Source organism: Triticum aestivum, chromosome 3B, assembly GCF_018294505.1.
Source record: "Triticum aestivum cultivar Chinese Spring chromosome 3B, IWGSC CS RefSeq v2.1, whole genome shotgun sequence".
NCBI lineage: Eukaryota > Viridiplantae > Streptophyta > Magnoliopsida > Poales > Poaceae > Triticum > Triticum aestivum.
In genome coordinates, this window is record NC_057801.1 from 254,283,042 (window position 1) to 254,299,752 (window position 16,711).

Below are 16,711 nucleotides of genomic sequence, written 5' to 3' on the forward strand. Positions count from 1 at the left end.
GGGCGTGCCTCTCGGAAACGCCTTTCGAAAAGGAAAATAAATGTGCTCCCAGTTCTGTTTTTTGTCCAGTTTTCGTGAAAAAAAGTTCATCAAACCAATCAATCTAGTTTTGAAGATCTTGACGCGAGGAATCCAATGGTGAAAACAATTTGAGATTTAGACACACAATTTAAGAGATAAATGTTTTGAATAAACGGATCTACGAAAAAAAGGAAAACTGCCTGTTATGACAAGTGATGCACATGCCGCGTGCCATTTGTCGCAATTGAGGCAGAGTGAAAATTAGTGAAAATGATAGTGCTCTGATTTCGTTTCGCCGGCCTATGTGTGTATTTGGAGAGGATACCGGGCCCAAAGTCCCAATACTAAACTCCGGCCCGGTTGGTTTGGTCTCCAGGCCTGTTCAAAACACGGTACCCCGCGTCACGAATGCACGAAGTCCGGCCACTGTCCGGCAGTCACCACCCCGCCGCATGCCGCCGCTGCCGCCTCTGCCCCTAGCGCTACACCGCGCGTTCTCCCTGCTCAACCGACTCGATTCCCCGCGCCACCTCCTGCAGGCGCACGCCTTCCTCCTCCCCCGCGGCGGCCACCGCAACGCGCGACTCCTCTCGGCGCTCCTCCTCGCCTCTCTCCGCCTCCCTCTCCGTCCCCACGCCCTCGCGCTCCTCCGCCGAACACACCCCTCCGTGTCCCTCAACGCTGCCGCCCGGATTCCCCACCTGCGTGGCACTCTCGGCCCGCAGCTCCACTCCGTTGTCGTCCGTGCCGGGCTCGCCTCCGACGCGCACGTCTCGGCCAGCCTCATCCAGGCCTACTTCTCCTGTGCCTGCGCAGCCTCCGCACGCAGTGTGTTCGATGAAACGGTCCACAAGGACATCTTTTGCTGGAACGTCACCATCTCGGGGTATGTCAAGTCCGGGGACCTGGTCTGTGCGCGTGAGCTGTTCGATGTTATGCCACAGAGGAACGTCGTGTCGTGGACGACCTTGATCGGAGCATATGCGCAGATGAAACGGCCAGCAGAGGCAGTTGAGGTGTTCCGGAGGATGCAGGTTGAGGAGGGCATCGAGCCTGATGGGATAGCAATGCTGTCGGTGTTGTCGGCTTGTGGGGATCTCGGAGCGGTTGATTTGGGGGAATGGGTGCACAGGTTCGTGGTGAAGCGGGGGTTATGCTGGCATATACCGCTGATGAACGCCATAATTGACATGTACCTCAAATGCGGGTGTGTTGCCAAGGCGGTGGAGGTGTTTGAGGGTATGGGGCAGAAGAGCATTGTGACTTGGACGACGTTGATCGCTGGATTTGCTTTGCATGGCCTTGGTTTGGAAGCTGTTGATATGTTCCGCCGGATGGAAAGGGAGAATGTGGCACCAAATGACATTACTTTTCTTGCCATCCTGTCAGCATGTAGCCACATTGGACTGACTGATTTGGGTCGCTGGTATTTCCAAATCATGGTATCTCAGTACAGGATTAAGCCACGAGTTGAACATTATGGATGCATGGTCGATTTACTTGGCCGTGCTGGTTGTTTGATGGAAGCTCGAGACTTAGTTAAGGACATGCCTTTCAAGGCAAATGCAGCAATATGGGGGGCTCTTCTTGCCGCTGCTCGGACCCATGGTGATGCTGACCTTGGGGAACAAGCCCTGTTGCATCTAATTGAGCTTGAGCCTCACAATAGTGGGAACTATATTCTCCTGTCAAACATTTATGCAGAACAGGAGAGGTGGGATGAAGTGAGGAAACTTCGGAAGGCAATGAGAGACGGGGGCTTAAGAAATGTACCAGGGGCAAGTTCTATTGAAGTTGATGGTGTGGTTCATGAGTTCACTTCCAGAGATGGATCACATCCTTGCTTACATAAGATACGTAAAGTATTGTGTGAGATCACCGCTGACATGAAATCCATTGGTTATGTCGCCGTGCTCCCTGAAGCACCGCATGATATTGAAGAAGGGTAAGACTGTAAGAGCATTAAGTAAGAGCATTCTTCGAAGAGTATATCGGTTTGTGTGTACGGAAGGTCCAAATTTAGATAGCTGATCCTTGATGGTGTAATCGTTGGCTTGTTATATGAGAGATTTGTTCTCATGATGCGAACTAACCAAGCCTGTGAGCTTTGGCTACAGGTAAGGGTAAGGGTATCATCTATTAACTAACAAGAGCCCCTTACCTGCTGTTAAGTGATCAGTTGTTTCCCTTGGCTTTGAATTTTAGCTAAGAATATGTAGCATAGTACCTTAAGTTACTGTTCTGGCCTTATGGCATGCATTACTTTGACATGTAACTAAATCAGCTAGCTAAATACGACCACTGAATTAATATAGTGCAGTTTCATCTGTACACACTTTAACAGTTGCTGTTTCAGGATATGTCAAATTTCTCATTCATAGTTTGTTCACTCAAACACTTTTTTTACAACTTCCACTATATTCCTAGAACAATCCATCTGGCATCAAACCAACTGTTGCAGCAATGCAGCATCAGATCAGCAATTCACCTGCCGCAGTGACAAACCGGCAGTACAATTCCTAAAGTAGTGTACTCTCAAAAGTGAGTACTACCTCTTAAAATGACGACATTACAGTTACTTCAAAGTATCAAGCTTTGAAAGAACTCGTGCTCTAATCCAAGGTTGACAATGCCTAATCCTAGACGAACACAGCCCCATGCTGTTTGGAGAGCTTGAAAGAACTTTTTCAGTTTTCCTGTGCAAAACAATAAAATAAGTAAACATATAGCCTCTGTAGGGACTATATGTACATTGAAAGAAGTGCAGAAGTGGAAATTTAGGCCACTAAAATTAATAAACATTTATGCTAATTGTGCAGTTTGTGTTATATAATAATATGGTAACATCACAAAGATTTACATCATTACTTCTGTTAAGGCGACAACAACACAGTTAGTTTTTGTAGTATAACCTAACTGTATCCCATCACTGTTTTCTTAGTTATTATGTATAAACTACTCCCTCCATGGAACGGAGGGAGTATTATCCTCTTAGGACTTGATTTTGCTGAATTCACTGTTCTTCCTTCACAGGAAAGTCTAAACAACATCCTTAGATAGCAATCATAAAGTCTCGTGTTAATTTGAATTTCTTTCTATTATTGTCCATAACTCAAGCTCCAGAAGGCTTATTCTAGTTTCACTCTGGGATGGTGACTCTGTAGCTCAGTTATTTGTTTGAACAGTGAACAGTGAAGCTCACAACTTTGCCATAGGTTTTTTCAACAGTCCACTATCTAGCAGCAGTTGCATTAAACCACACATGGTCTATGAGTTTTTTTTTTAAGTTTGTCTTAGTGATGATCTTCTTTGATTTATTTTGCCTTCGCTGCGCTCGAGTACTTTTGCAGTAAAAGTACTATAAGAACCATATTACCATCTGCAGGTTTCGCTGTGTTTCCTCAATCTGCCTTATCATTGCTAAATGAAGATGGTGGGTATGAGGGAGAAAACAGTTCTAGACCACACATAATTTAATTTAAACCATCTGCAGGTGTTTGTAATCACTTGAATAGATGTGAACGCAGCAAAGTTTGTTTATGTTAATGCATATGAAAGCATTAAGTGACTGGAGTTTTGATCTTTTTGCCCACTTTTGTTTTCTAAATAATCTACTTCTGTATATGCATACTCTAATTTTGTTTATGCCAAGCCATTCTCCTATGTTGATTCCAAGTTTATAAGATATAACATCAACCGATCCAGATATCACTGGATGTATAATGCCCTTTTGTCGCCAAATAAATTATTCCCAAAGCACATTCTCCAATGGTAGACAACATTACCTATGCTGTGTTCCTCTTCCTGGGGCCTGATTTCAGGACTTGTATTGAGATCAGATTCTGGCAGCTTTAGCATGCAACCATCCAGCTTTTCTTGAAGAGATCTTCTGGATCTCCCCTGATATGCAAGATTTTCATTCATATGTTTCTTTGTCTCGTTGGTTCTGCAATGTTCTCTTGATGGAGGACTGTATAATTCTGCTGTGGCGAAATGATTAACTGCCTTGGGTCGCTTTATATCCTTTGCATCGAGTGGTGGGGGTTGTAGGGTTAGTTCACTTTTTTCGTCCTGTGCTTGCTTACAACTTTTAGTCCCTTCAATCTTAATTGGTGAAGGAATATTGAAAGTTTCTTCTTCAGTTACATTGGGAACAGTTACAACCCTTTTGCTTTGGCATGTGTCAGCACTTTGAAGTATTTGTTGGTGGATCCAATTATCAATGTCTATAATACTCCTTTCTTCAGTTTTGTTCTGCATATTCTCTGATTCTGTAAGTTGCCATTCTTTGAAGGAAATGACTTGACCCTGTGATGGTTTCTCATGTTCTGAGAAAATCACCTGTTTGATCTCGTACTCTGATGCATCTTGGCTACATTGAGTCCCATCTAGTATGCTCGGTGTCCAATTCATGTCACTTGTCATGGAGATACTGCACTCAGAACTGCATTCTGACTGCCAAGTATCGGCATTTACTGGAAATCTTACAGATTCTGCATAGACAGAAGAAGGCCTTCTCTTTGGTGGCATTGGTGGTTTCATCCTGTTAATACTGGGAACATTGTTGTTTAAACCTATCCTGTGCTGGCTAGCAGCAGTTGGCTTCATGAACCTTGGTAACCCACACGGAACTTCTCTATGATTCTTCAGACTTCTTACATTCTTTGACATGTCAATCTTCAGTTCCTGAGTGGACGGATGTGAAGTTGCAAAATTTGTGCTAGCAGATGTTTGAGGCCCTCTCAAATGTTCCACTGTATCCTTGAGCTTCTTAATTTCTCTTCTAATATTGTCACATTCTTGTTCCAAATTACTGACCGTCTGTTCTAACTCCTTTAAGAAATCTTCCTTCCTTGTTTTTACCTCCTGATTGATATCAAAATATTATTTACCTTGTAGCAAGAGTGTTATCAAGTAGATAAAAACTTTGACCCATATCTAAAATTGTTGGGTTACTCATGGTGTGTGCATGAATGCATACCATTGTGTTAATTTCTGGAATGTTCATTAATTTGGCAGATCTAAATGAGTCTCATATCAGCTGAGTTGTCATTTTATCAATCGAAATGTTTGGCATTAGCTTTGAATTGACTAAACCACGCAATATTTGACCCATAGGCTCATAGAAATGATGAATACCGTTATCATTTTCTTGGATGTATATTCATGTTAGTGATAATTGCAAAAACTTACTGGCGATTCTTCACTTTCTAGACGGATACTTCTCACTCTTGTTGCAAAACCCAAGGTACAAACGGTCTCGCACAAATCATTCTCATTTGGTCTAATATGGACAAGCATCAATGTTTTGGACTCGCATCCTGTGAACATGAATACAGCATGGTGAGCTACACGAAATCTAAGTTTATAAAACAAGAAAGTTAAAAACTTCCTCCAGAACACAGTGAGGCTCTGTTTACCTAGAGAATCTCTCAGAACTTGTGTAAGCTTACTATTCCTGCAAAATCAAAGAAGTGGAAGGTATCACTGTCTTCAACTTTAATGGTAAAATAACAATGATTTGTGCCAACTGTCAAACATGAGCATGGTGAATTTCACATACCTGTAAGGTACATGAGGTTTTTTAGTCTGTAGTGCATCAATCACATCCCCTAGGGCTGACAATGACAAATTTATGGCTTTGCCTTCCTTCAGCCTTTTACCAGTTGCTTTGGTCTTTACAAGTCTCTCACTTCCACCTAGATCAATCATCCATATTTTGTTTCTTGCTTTTTTTCTCTCAGGTGCATCAAAGGAGGTCAATGAAATGCGAATCAAACTGTTGCATAAATGAATACAAAAGAATATAAGCTTCAGGTTAGCAATCCATCCGCCCTGTTCTCTTTCTAAAATGAGTCATTTCTCTTTACACAAGCATAGGAGGGTTTAGTGAGAATTTGTTCTCCACTTCTGATTCAGGACCTCTTTTAGCCAGGTGCAACCATGGTTAATGTCTTCTCAATTGTTATGAAATAAGGCATGCTTTCTTCAATAAAATAAATAAATACGTTTTTTTACCAATAAGTACATAAATACGTTACCAGTGAGATCTACTTGATGTAGAATTAGCCATAGTGGAAGCTGTTGATCTAAGACGGGTCCCCACACCATATAATCTTTTCACTTCTTGAAAATTATTCACGGTAACTGCCACTAGATTTTCAATCTCAATGCCACCATCAGGATCCGTTTTAATAGAGAGGCTGTATGCAGAGATGCATTAAATAATTTTCTACATAGAAAGAAAGAAACTGACAAGGTGTGAAGATATACAGAAATTAGTTAACCTCCACTATCGGAAAACATAGGAACTACCCAAACAATTCATGTAGATGATGTACGATTCTCTTTCTCTTCCCTAAATAAAATGATTCTGTTTCCTAGGAAATGACTATCTTTCATTTTGATCCCCAATGGCTCTCTATCATTTTGATCTTTAATAATGGCATAAAAAAGTAAAAGTTGGATTCTCCACACATATTTCTTGATTGACTATATATTTATGGTTTTTACAGTGTTCAAGAAATCATGATAACATTCATATGTTGGCTCTGTTACACCATTATGCAGGGTAGGATAGGAACAAAACAAGTAAGCACTCACGTGACAATATTAATTGATCTAAACAATACCACATTGACATGAGATATATCTTCTTAAGTTCATATATTTACATGAGGCCCTTTTAATATTTGAGCCAGATGGCTAAGCGGTCCCCCCCGCTCCCTCCCTCCTCCCGGGTCGCCCCGCTCGTGACCAGGAGGAAACCCTAGCCGCCGCCGACGGGGTCCCCCGCCTTCTCCTCCTCCACCTCGCCGCCGCCAGAGGGCGCGGCCAGGCGAAGCCTGGTCGGCGCCGGCGCGCGCCGGCGGGGAGATTTCGCCCCTTCGCTCGGCGGGCTCGGTGCAGGATGAGGCGGCTGGGCCGGGTTGTCGCGCTAGCGGCAGGCGCGGCAATGCGGTGGCGCGCTGGAACCGACCGATGGTGGCGGGGCTGCGGCGTGGCGGGCGGCGTGCTGGAGGTGCGTGCCTAGGGGCCAGTTCTGGTCGCGGCTCCGCCAGATCTGGCCCTCCGGGTGGCGGGGGCCGGGGGCGGTGCTGGTCACGGGCGCCGGCCCCTGCCTTGTCTTCCGGCTGGTGGGGGTGGCACCGTGACGTTGGTGGTCGACCCTCTCGCCTGCTGCTCGGCTGGGGGTTGTGGCGGACGGTGGCGGCCTGTTGGTGGACGTCGGCGGCTCGGCGGGTGCCGTTGGCCGGCCGGTGGTGGTGGGACGCACCCGGGAGGGAGGCAGAGGCCTCCTGGTCCCTGTCCCCGGTGTCGTGGTGTGGTGGCTCCGGCGAGGACGAGGCCGACACCTGCGGAGAGGTCGAGGCCGGCGACTGCGGCGAGGTCGAGGCCCGCGGCTGCTTGCAACCCTCTCCCCTACCTGGATCTGGCCGGCTGGGCCATCTTCCCGCCAAGGGTTCGTTTTGGGGTGAAGGAAGTCCCTTTTACCTCTCATCGGTCGGTTACGTCCATTAGCCGTCGTGGTGGTTGCGGAGGGGTCATGGATGCCGGGGCGGCGGCCTCGGTGGTGGTAGTCGCGCTGCTTGTGGGTGAGGTGCGCGACTCAGGTGTGGGCTGGTTGCTATGGCCGCTCGGGCGGCGTGGCGGCCGGTGCTTCGGCGAGCGGTGGCGTTTCGAAGGTGGAGCGTGCGTGCCAGGGGCGATCCCCTGCTCGGCTTCGGTCGGGCCGCGGCGTCCGTGGGTGTCGTCTCCTTCCTGAAGGCGTCGTCGTGGCTACTCTTCCCCTTCGAATGACCCAGGTGAAAGCCATGATCCTTTGGATCCGGCGGCGACGGCGCTCCGGTGTCGTTCCCCTTCTTGAAGGCGCCGTCTTGGAGGCCTACATTCTTCGAGCTCAGCCTTGTCTTTCCGTGACAGTCTGTCATGGTGGACTACTCCGACTACTTCAAGCTCTGCCCTTATTGCTCATTTGTTGTATGCTTGGAGTGTTGGGGTGTTGTGGCTGTTCCTGTACCTTCTGTATCCGGCCTTGGGTGTGTTGTGTGGTGGTGTGGTGTGGTGTTGTGTGGTTTCCGTTGTCTGTATCGGTGATCGTGGCTTTATACTCCCTCCGTTCCAAAATAGATGACCCAATTCTGTACTAACTTTGTACTTAAGTTAGTACAAAGTTGAGTCATCTATTTTGGAACTGAGGGAGTAATATAAAGTAGGGGGAAACCCTCTTTCGGTAATATTTGAGCCAAGAACCTACACAGGCATTCCTGTTTGATCTGGAAAGCATAGTGCCCCAGTCGATACCTGACAGCCTCATACCTATGCAAAGACATGCTACCCAAAATTTTGCAAAATATTGACAACTCAACAGAGCAAGCTCTCGTGTCATTATATTGGAAATAAGGGTACAACTTATCCAGAAATGGCATCCAACATGATTGGAATGGTGTCCAACACCTCCTTAAAATATCATGAAATAACTATAATACATTTTAGTTATATGGATTTAACATAATTAGACAACAGGCACCCAACTGACAGTTGTTACTTGTGCATTGCTGTTACTACATCACAGTCAGGATTCGGGAGCTGGCTCCAACTTTCATTGTCTTCTATTTGTTACAAGTGGGAGTTCAGAACCAGCATATCTTGATATTTAGTATTCCCTCTGTAAAGAAATATAAGAGCATTTTTATCACTATTTTAGTGATCTAAACGCTCTTATATTTATTTCTTTACGGAGGGAGTAATATGTATCTTTAGCTGTTTTGGTAATAAACCATACTGTAAAAGAAACCCTGTTATTTGAAAGCAGTCCATTCTCCTTCTATCAAGTTTAGGAAATTACCTCGGAACATTCTTTAACCCATTGGTCTTGCTTCCTGGAACTAGTAGATCTCGTAGGTTTCCCATATATATCTCGAGCATGCTGAAAGTGAACTGAAATCTGCTGTTGCTCTCTGAAGCTCGATCAAACAGTACTTGAATCCCGCGTGGTATGACACCCAAATCTTTAGGCTTGCCTTCCTAATTCATATGGTAATGAATTGTAAGTAAACATTAGCCTTTCAGTCTGTCTGGGGTGTTTGAACTGTGAACTTTTTGTTTATTTTTGTGTGCGGAAAGAGGGAGGGAAAGTGGTGGATGAAGTACATCTTACCATTGTATAAGTTTTTCCACTACCTGTCTGACCATAGGCAAATATGCAAACGTTGTAGCCATCTATAGCTGATTTTATCACTGGTTCGACTTCAGAAAATACATCACCTGGAGAATCAAACTATCTTCAGTAGACTTGAATTCAAACAATCAAGAAAGGAAGATTCTTATTAAAAATCTGATGAAATACCTTGTGTTGAGCATGGGTCGAAAACCTTATCGAACTTGTATTGCTTTGTCTTGGTTTCAGCAACTTTTAAGAAAACATTACTCTCATCAAGGGTGAACATGGTTCTGGAGCTGTAACTTTCTTCATGGTTGAAAGGCCTCATACGACAGAACACCCTTATACTTCCTGGGGAATAAGGCATGATAATTAACAGATAAGCAAACCCATTTTTCTTTCTTGAAATATACTGATCAAACACAATTAAATTCCTGGGAGTAGTAAACTTGACAAAAGTTCTACCTTTCAAGTCCAAATAGTTATTTAGTGACTCTCTCTTCTGCAGTGTTTTCTGCTTTAGTTGGGCACCCAGTGAAACCATTTCATCTGTTATACGATAAAAGAAAAACAATAATAGTTTCAGAAGTGCCTGGAGGTTTTGAGGGCAAGAACTAGAAGTGCATACCTTGAATCTTCGCAACTTTAATGTCTAATTCTGTGTCATGACACTCAAATACATTTTGAGCATCCTCTTCCATTACTTTCTGTGGTTTGGTTGGTGTCAACTCCTTGAGGATGTGGGACACTGATTCAATCCAACCGGGTGTGAGGTACTTGTTGAACCCCTTGAGGGATGACAATGTATCCGGTAGACTCTGCATGGTTTTCCCTGACTGCCCATCCATGTATGTTGCCTAGCAAGTTATCACCAAGAAGCAGGATTGATGATGGCTATCCTGCTGCTCCTGTTTCATTCTTTGCTGGTGATACCGCCTGCCATTTGGAATGAGATTCTCAAATTTAATAGAAAAGAAAACAGAGTGACGTTGTGTCAAAGTCAGATGCAGTTCAAACTAGACGGTTTCAGCAAGCCGAGTCTACCACATGTAGCTGACATCCAAGGCCTCTTGTATTATTTTCTAATCATTTTTCTGACCAAGTATTTTGTTGCAGCTAGACTCGAGAAGCATGCGAAAAGAATGATGCGGAGAAATTTCAAGACACCACATCTATAGACCATATGAACGAGACATTGGTAGTTCATACCTGCACTTCCATACCGCGTCAAATGCCTAGAGTGTGCAAGAGCAAAGGGAGTTGCCTTCAGCGGAGGAGCCCATACATTGCTTAAATCCTTGTTGGAGTTCCCAGGTCTCTATCACTTTTCAAGGAAAAGGTCAGTTCTACTTCAGAGCCGCCAACTACTACATTTCCTAGGTTAGATGAAACAGAGACCATCATCATGAAGCAAGGCAAAAGAAAGAATACATTGCTTATTCTTGCAGAGTGATTCAAGTGTCAAAGAAGGTTTCCAAGCATTGGAAGAGAGGAAACTTTGCAATACCTCAATTCCTCAACTAGCTCTTTCCCTCCAAGGCAGTCTATCGCCGTGTCACTATCAAAGATGACAGCGCCCAACTACAAACCAGTGACTGCAATTCTACATCAGCATATGCAAGTATGTTCTGGTTGTTTCAGCATTTTGAACCTTGGCAGTAGAGTCCGCCATAGCTGCCACCTCCATAGAAGTTCCTGCAGCTAATAGATCAGTCAAGAGGACTCGGAGGTTGGAGATAACATAACCATGGGGCTTCTGCTTCAACTGGCTAAACAAAGCATATGCACCATACCTGGGATCTTTTGGTCAAGGGCGCTCAAATCCAGTCAAAACTGATAGCAGCTCAGTAGCGCCCGCTCTGTGTGCGTTTGAGTGTCTGCTTCAGAGAGAAATGGAGAGGCAGGGGAGAGAGAGGAACAGACAGAGAGACCGAGACAGAGGGAGAGAGGTGATGGTGATTAAAGCCCTGTTCGGATTCACTCGGCTCCACGGCTGCGACTCCCGGAGCGGAGGGAGCGGCAGTGGAATCCTACGGAGTGGCTCGGAACCAGCTCCTAGCACGGAGCGGAGTTTTGAAACTGGCCAGATACCGAACAGGCCTTAAGTATGACAGATTCTGTGCTCTGGCGTATGGCGACAATATTTAATGGGTGGATGTTGTTTGGCAAATGAAATAATCACTCCTGTTCTGCTGTCATCGAGGAGCTCACCCACCATGTGCCATGCTGAGCTTTTCAGAGAGGCAGCAGCAGGTGGGTCTGCGCCTCAAAAATGCTGGGATTCTCATCAATCTTGTGATCATCGCTCAAAACAAAAGGCCATGCTAGTATTTATCCGCGAGCTCGTACTACTGTGCTCGCAGCAGCACTATTCCTGATCATGTCAGCAGGAACTGAACTGATAGTGTGGTGCGTTCTGGCATTGGTTCATCCACGAGATGCTCCCAGTCTTTGCTGATGACCACGTACGTTCATCATATACATGTACTAGTTTTTTTTTGACCCCCTTTGGATGGTATCATTGAACACTAGTCATTGGAGATTCCCTAGTCAGCTTCACCAGTCCGTAGAGCCAGTCTTCTCTTATCTGGTTGTGATCATAAAATGACCTTGTACTGTACATTTCCGGTGCCTTCCATGGACCGTAGAGTAGAAATGAAGCAGCTAGCTATGAATGTCTTGCAATATAATTCTTGTGTGCAGCTAGGTGTCTGCTAATAAAAAATAACCTAGTGAGGCAATTACAATTTATATTATTTTCAAGACAATCCAGTGAGGCAATCAAGCAAGGACAGACATGATTGTGCTGATATGTGGGTCTCAACAGGGAAATCTCACCGGTGAGGCAGCGACCAACTGTGGACTAATAAATCAAGGGCCCACCACTCTTTTGGAGAGCTTTAGAGCTTGTCACCATCCTTAATTACTAAGGAATTGTACCTTCGAGTACGCTTTGCTGTCCAACACAAAAGGAGAGGAGACATTACTGTGCAGAACCGACTACATATACTGGTAAGCAAAGCACACTAGTACTCTCTGAAAGTTTCCCCAACTATGTAAGGGCTTGTTATTTGTTTTGTTTATGCAGATTGCATGTCTGTGGCTGATCAAAGCTCGGCCATTTCTGGGCACAGAAAACTGATAAATGAGAGTAGTACCAAGGATATCTTTACAGATCCGGGGAGATAAGATGAACTGGAGCCATGGCCATAAGAATCGTATGATCATGAGTACAGTACTTGTCTACACCCCTATGCATGGCCCAGAGTCTTCCTGGTTCCCTTGTCTCTCGCTGGCAAGCACGTTTTGAGCCCCCAAGTGAGTAAAGACATGACCAGTTTTTTTGGTTCTTTAAAAAAAAAAAGGAAGGGGAAAGACATGAACATGTTGATGGCCACATGTGGGATGGAGGATATGGTACCAAAATTTTAAGCGGAATATGCCACCAAAATCAATGGACATCGGACAAATAGCAAAAGAATGACCTTTAAGGAAAATCCAAGTGACTTATTGAGGTCATACCATGTCTATAAAACAATAACATCAAGTATACAAGAATTGGAAGGTAAAAAAAAAATGTCAGCACCAGCCCCAGGCTCATTTGGTGACATATCGATAGTTAGAATATTATATGTTTTTGCTTCTTCTTTTTACATATTTCCAACCGATAGGCTGATATAACAAATACTCCTATATCAGTAGCATGCATCTTTCTCTCAACCACCTTGTTAGCCTCATCAATGGATCTCTTTGGACCTTGCTAGCCAGCCACAGTGGACCGAGGTGCATGCATATATGTTATGTGTGAATTGCAAGCACTTGGTGCCAGAGGTGCTTGCATTATAGTTTAAGATATGCATGCATGTTGTTGGAGGGGATTTGTGGCACGCAGGGGCGGGCCACCGACCCATTTTTTTCTTTTGATTTTCAATCTTTGATATCTTTTAACCAAAAGTCCAAATTAAGTTTTGTTTTCATATTCATGTTTTTAACACAGTACAATTGTAGATGCTCACATACACACACATACAGTTTCTTGTGACACGAGCTTTCAAATAAGATCCATTATTATTTTTTTAGATAAAAGGCGGAGGCCCGGCGTTAAGAATAAAACCCTTACAAAACAGCGGGAGATACAAGACACTCGGGAGCCAGCTAATTGAAATGCACAGGCGCAGAAGAACACCGATGCCATTCACCTATGTCGCGAATGTGCCAAAGGGGAGAGAGATCAAGGAAGGTGGCTCGCTGCCAGAGGAAATCCATTAGTCGTCAAGTCCCCGAGGTCACACACCATGGTCACGCCAACTACCTCCGCCTCCGAAGAAGGCCTCCCTGCCCTCTCGCATTGGCTCGTAGGTGCAACACCGTCGGCAGGCGGAGATGCTCCTCTAGAGCACGCGTGGACATGGACACGTTTTGATGAGTTTTTAAAACTTCTTTAAGCTTCAACCGTTGAAACTTGGTATGATCGAACTATAAAATCACAAGTTTTAGAAACTAAAACTTAAAACTTGGTGTGCGTGCGGAGTCCAACAACTTTGCGGATCGCGAGGCAATCGGGCGGCCGGGCATGGCTGGGCAGGCGTGTGCCCCTTTGAGTTTCTGCATCTTCTTGATATACTATATATTTAGTACTGGTTATTGATCAATAGGTTTAGAAATTTTGTTCTACTCCCCCCGTTTCTAAATATAAGACCTTTAGATATTTCAATACGGACTACATATGGATGTATAGACATATTTTAGAGTATATATTCATTCGTTTTGCTCCGTATGTAGTCCATATTGTAATATCTAAAAGGGCTTATATTTAGGAGCGGAGGGAGTACATGTAAGTAGCGTGTAACTTATTAGAATGAAGTGTCACTTAGGTAGAAGCTAATAAGTTGAATTAGTAGGCCAAGGTTAGCGTGAACATGCATATCACATTTACTGTCTACTACAACATCAAATTAGATAGCACGTCAATGTTCCTACAAACTAACTGTCACATAAAATCAGTTCAAGTTTGAAAAGTATTAGGCAACTTGCGGACAACGAAATATTTTCCACATATTATTTGAAACTTGAGTATAAATAACGAGCATATGAACATGTGATGGCAGTGACGAATCCAGGACGAAAATGGAGGGTGGGCTCAAAGTTAGCGGCCGGAAAAACCAAAACGTTATTTTGCAGAAAAAACCATCTCGTAATTCTTTTGTCCAAATAAGCTGAGATATTCCCAAATTACTACTGGAAACATGCAGTATTACTGAAATGTTTCTGGAATTTTTGAAAAATAATAATTTGTGTACCAAATTTTGAATCTGCTTAGCCAAATATCCATAATTTCCTCGTCCATTTGTCTAAATGTTCTCTGGTTTTCCCAGAATACTAACGTAGTATTGACTGGAATTTTTGAAAAATATTAATTTTTGAATCTGCAGAGCTAAATAGCCATAAACTCCTAGTCCATTTGTCCAAATGTGCTCGAATTTTCGCACAATACCATTGAAAACATGTACTCCCTCCGTCCGAAAATACTTGTCATCAAAATAAATAAAAGGGGATGTATCTAGATATATTTTAGTTTTAGATACATCATTCTTTGTTCATTTTGATGACAAATATTTTCAGACGGAGGGAGTAGTATTTACTGTAATTTCTTGGGCTGGGCGCGACTCCGAGCTCCGGCAGTCCGCCGCCTCCGCCAGCTCCCTTCTCGTCTGGTCTGCCGCCGGCCAAGGCTAGGTGAGGACGCGGAGCGTGCAGCGGCTCGGTCCTGTGAAAGATGTGCTGCAGAACTGTTCTACACTATGGCCTAGGGCACTTAGCAGTTGGGCCGGCTATTGCCATATTGAGATGCTGTCCTGGGATGAAGTGTAGTAGTAGAATAATTCGTTTTTTTGGAGGGTAGGCTAGAGCCTGTTTAAGCCTGGCTACTGGACTCGCCACTGTGTGATGGTATAAGTATAATGTGGTCTCATACCACTTCTGAAGTAATAACATGTTTCTTGTGACGAGGGCTTTCAAACAAGATCCATTATAAATATGTTTTGACGAGTTTTTAAAACTTTTTTAAGTTTCAACTGCTAAAATTTGATATACAAAACTGCAAGTTTCAGAAACTAAAACTTTAAATTTGGTGTGCCCTCGTGCAGAATCCAAGAACTTTGTGGATCACTAGGCAATCGGGCGGCAGGGAAGGTACGTGCCTATGAGTTTCCGCATGTTGTTGATACACAATATTTTTAATAGTGGTTACTATTCAATAGGTTTAGAGATTTTGTTCTATATATCAGTAGTGCGTAACTCATTGGATTGGAGTGTCACTTAAGGCAGAAGCTAAAAAGTTGAATTGGTAGGCTAAGGTTAGCGTGAACATGCATATCACATTTATTGTCTATTACAGCATCAAATTAGATAGCACGACATTGTTCCTACAAATTAACAGACACAAAATGGTTTGAATAGTATTAGGCAACTTGCGAACAACAAAATATTTTGCATCAGGCAACACCTATTGTTTGAAACTTGTGTATGAATAACGAGCATGTGAATATGTGATGGCATAAGTATAATGTGGTCTCATGCCACTTCAGATGTACGAGTACAACCCAAAAATAATAATCTAATAACGAGTAGGATAACCAAGAATGCTACTGTACATGTTAGGTTAAAAGAGGAAAAAGGAGATACCATAGGCCATAGATAGAACCAAAAGGGACAAACAAAATCCTTACAAGCCTATTATCAAACATCATTGAACATACGCTAACAAGCAAGCATTGCTTAACACCAACTCACGACAAGTGAATAAGTTCGAGTAACATCATACGGCACCAACCAGTTAGATAGAACATCCCTAAAGATTATCAGCGCTTCATAGAACTTTATGCATGTCATAAACAAAAAATATCACATGTATACCATGATCCTCCCCGATATAGCACAGATAGCGAGTTAGGTGACCATATCAAGAACAAACGTAGCAAGAAAAAAAACAAAAGAAAGGTTAATTTACGCAATTATTTGTGTACAAACATTTATTGTGCTTGCGCCAGCGATACGTAGAGTGACATCAGCCTTCCGACGCCACCCGCCTCCCTTCCCTCTACCTTCTCTTTACATCACCGGATGATGACATCAGGCGAAGCAATAGCAAGAAAAAAAACAAAAAGGAAAGGTCAAATTGCACGTTTATTTTCGTATGATTGTCGGTTTTGCTCGCATGAACGATATGCAAAGTGAGTTCATCCTTCTACCGCCATCATCCTCCCTCCCCTCTCCCTTCTCTTCACATCGTCGGAGGAAGACGTCAGGCGAAGCAATTGCAAGAAAAAACAAAAAAGAACGGTTAATTACACAATTATTTTTGTATGAACACCGGTTCTACTCGCCCGAGCGATATGTAGGGCGACCTAAGCCTTCCGCCGCCACCAACCTCCCTTCCCTCTCCCTTTTCTTCACCATCGTCGGACATTGGGCGAAGCCTCATGCGGCAGATAGATGCGGTAGGGTTCTCTCCCCAATGAGCATATG

General features: G+C 43.9%; 2 protein-coding genes across 4 annotated transcripts; one reads left to right on the forward strand and one right to left on the reverse strand.

Moving 5' to 3' along the window:
- The first annotated feature begins 417 nt into the window (after positions 1 to 417).
- On the forward strand, positions 418 to 2,329 carry LOC123069591 (pentatricopeptide repeat-containing protein At5g56310-like). Its single transcript, XM_044492474.1, has one exon. The coding sequence runs from the start codon at positions 474 to 476 to the stop codon at positions 1,968 to 1,970; it is 1,497 nt and encodes a 498-aa protein (XP_044348409.1). The 5' UTR covers positions 418 to 473; the 3' UTR covers positions 1,971 to 2,329.
- Positions 2,330 to 2,381: 52 nt separating this feature from the next.
- On the reverse strand, positions 2,382 to 11,461 carry LOC123069590 (kinesin-like protein KIN-14B). Of its 3 annotated transcripts, none has more exons than XM_044492473.1 (14): positions 10,978 to 11,461; positions 10,692 to 10,879; positions 10,394 to 10,502; positions 9,813 to 10,120; positions 9,650 to 9,733; positions 9,371 to 9,535; positions 9,182 to 9,288; positions 8,870 to 9,048; positions 6,063 to 6,224; positions 5,585 to 5,800; positions 5,442 to 5,479; positions 5,215 to 5,342; positions 3,807 to 4,887; positions 2,382 to 2,717 (listed from the first exon to the last, which is right to left on the reverse strand). In XM_044492473.1, the coding sequence occupies exons 4-14, from the start codon at positions 10,030 to 10,032 to the stop codon at positions 2,602 to 2,604; spliced, it is 2,496 nt and encodes an 831-aa protein (XP_044348408.1). In that variant the 5' UTR covers positions 10,033 to 10,120; positions 10,394 to 10,502; positions 10,692 to 10,879; positions 10,978 to 11,461; the 3' UTR covers positions 2,382 to 2,601. The 3 variants fall into 3 exon arrangements, with proteins under 3 accessions (XP_044348408.1, XP_044348405.1, XP_044348407.1); XM_044492470.1 differs by having other exon boundaries at positions 10,394 to 10,508; positions 10,978 to 11,460; XM_044492472.1 differs by having other exon boundaries at positions 10,394 to 10,508; positions 10,692 to 10,885; positions 10,978 to 11,460.
- Positions 11,462 to 16,711: the final 5,250 nt, after the last annotated feature.

Coding starts and splice junctions, on each gene's coding strand:
- LOC123069591 (XM_044492474.1), top strand. CDS start 474: ATGCCGCCGCTGCCGCCTCTGCCCCTAGCGCTACACCGCGCGTTCTCC.
- LOC123069590 (XM_044492473.1), bottom strand. CDS start 10,032: ATGGATGGGCAGTCAGGGAAAACCATGCAGAGTCTACCGGATACATTG. Junction 5,343..5,441: donor AGTTCTGAGAGATTCTCTAG/GTAAACAGAGCC, acceptor TCATGTTCACAG/GATGCGAGTCCAAAACATTG. Junction 4,888..5,214: donor TAGAAAGTGAAGAATCGCCA/GTAAGTTTTTGC, acceptor GATATCAATCAG/GAGGTAAAAACAAGGAAGGA.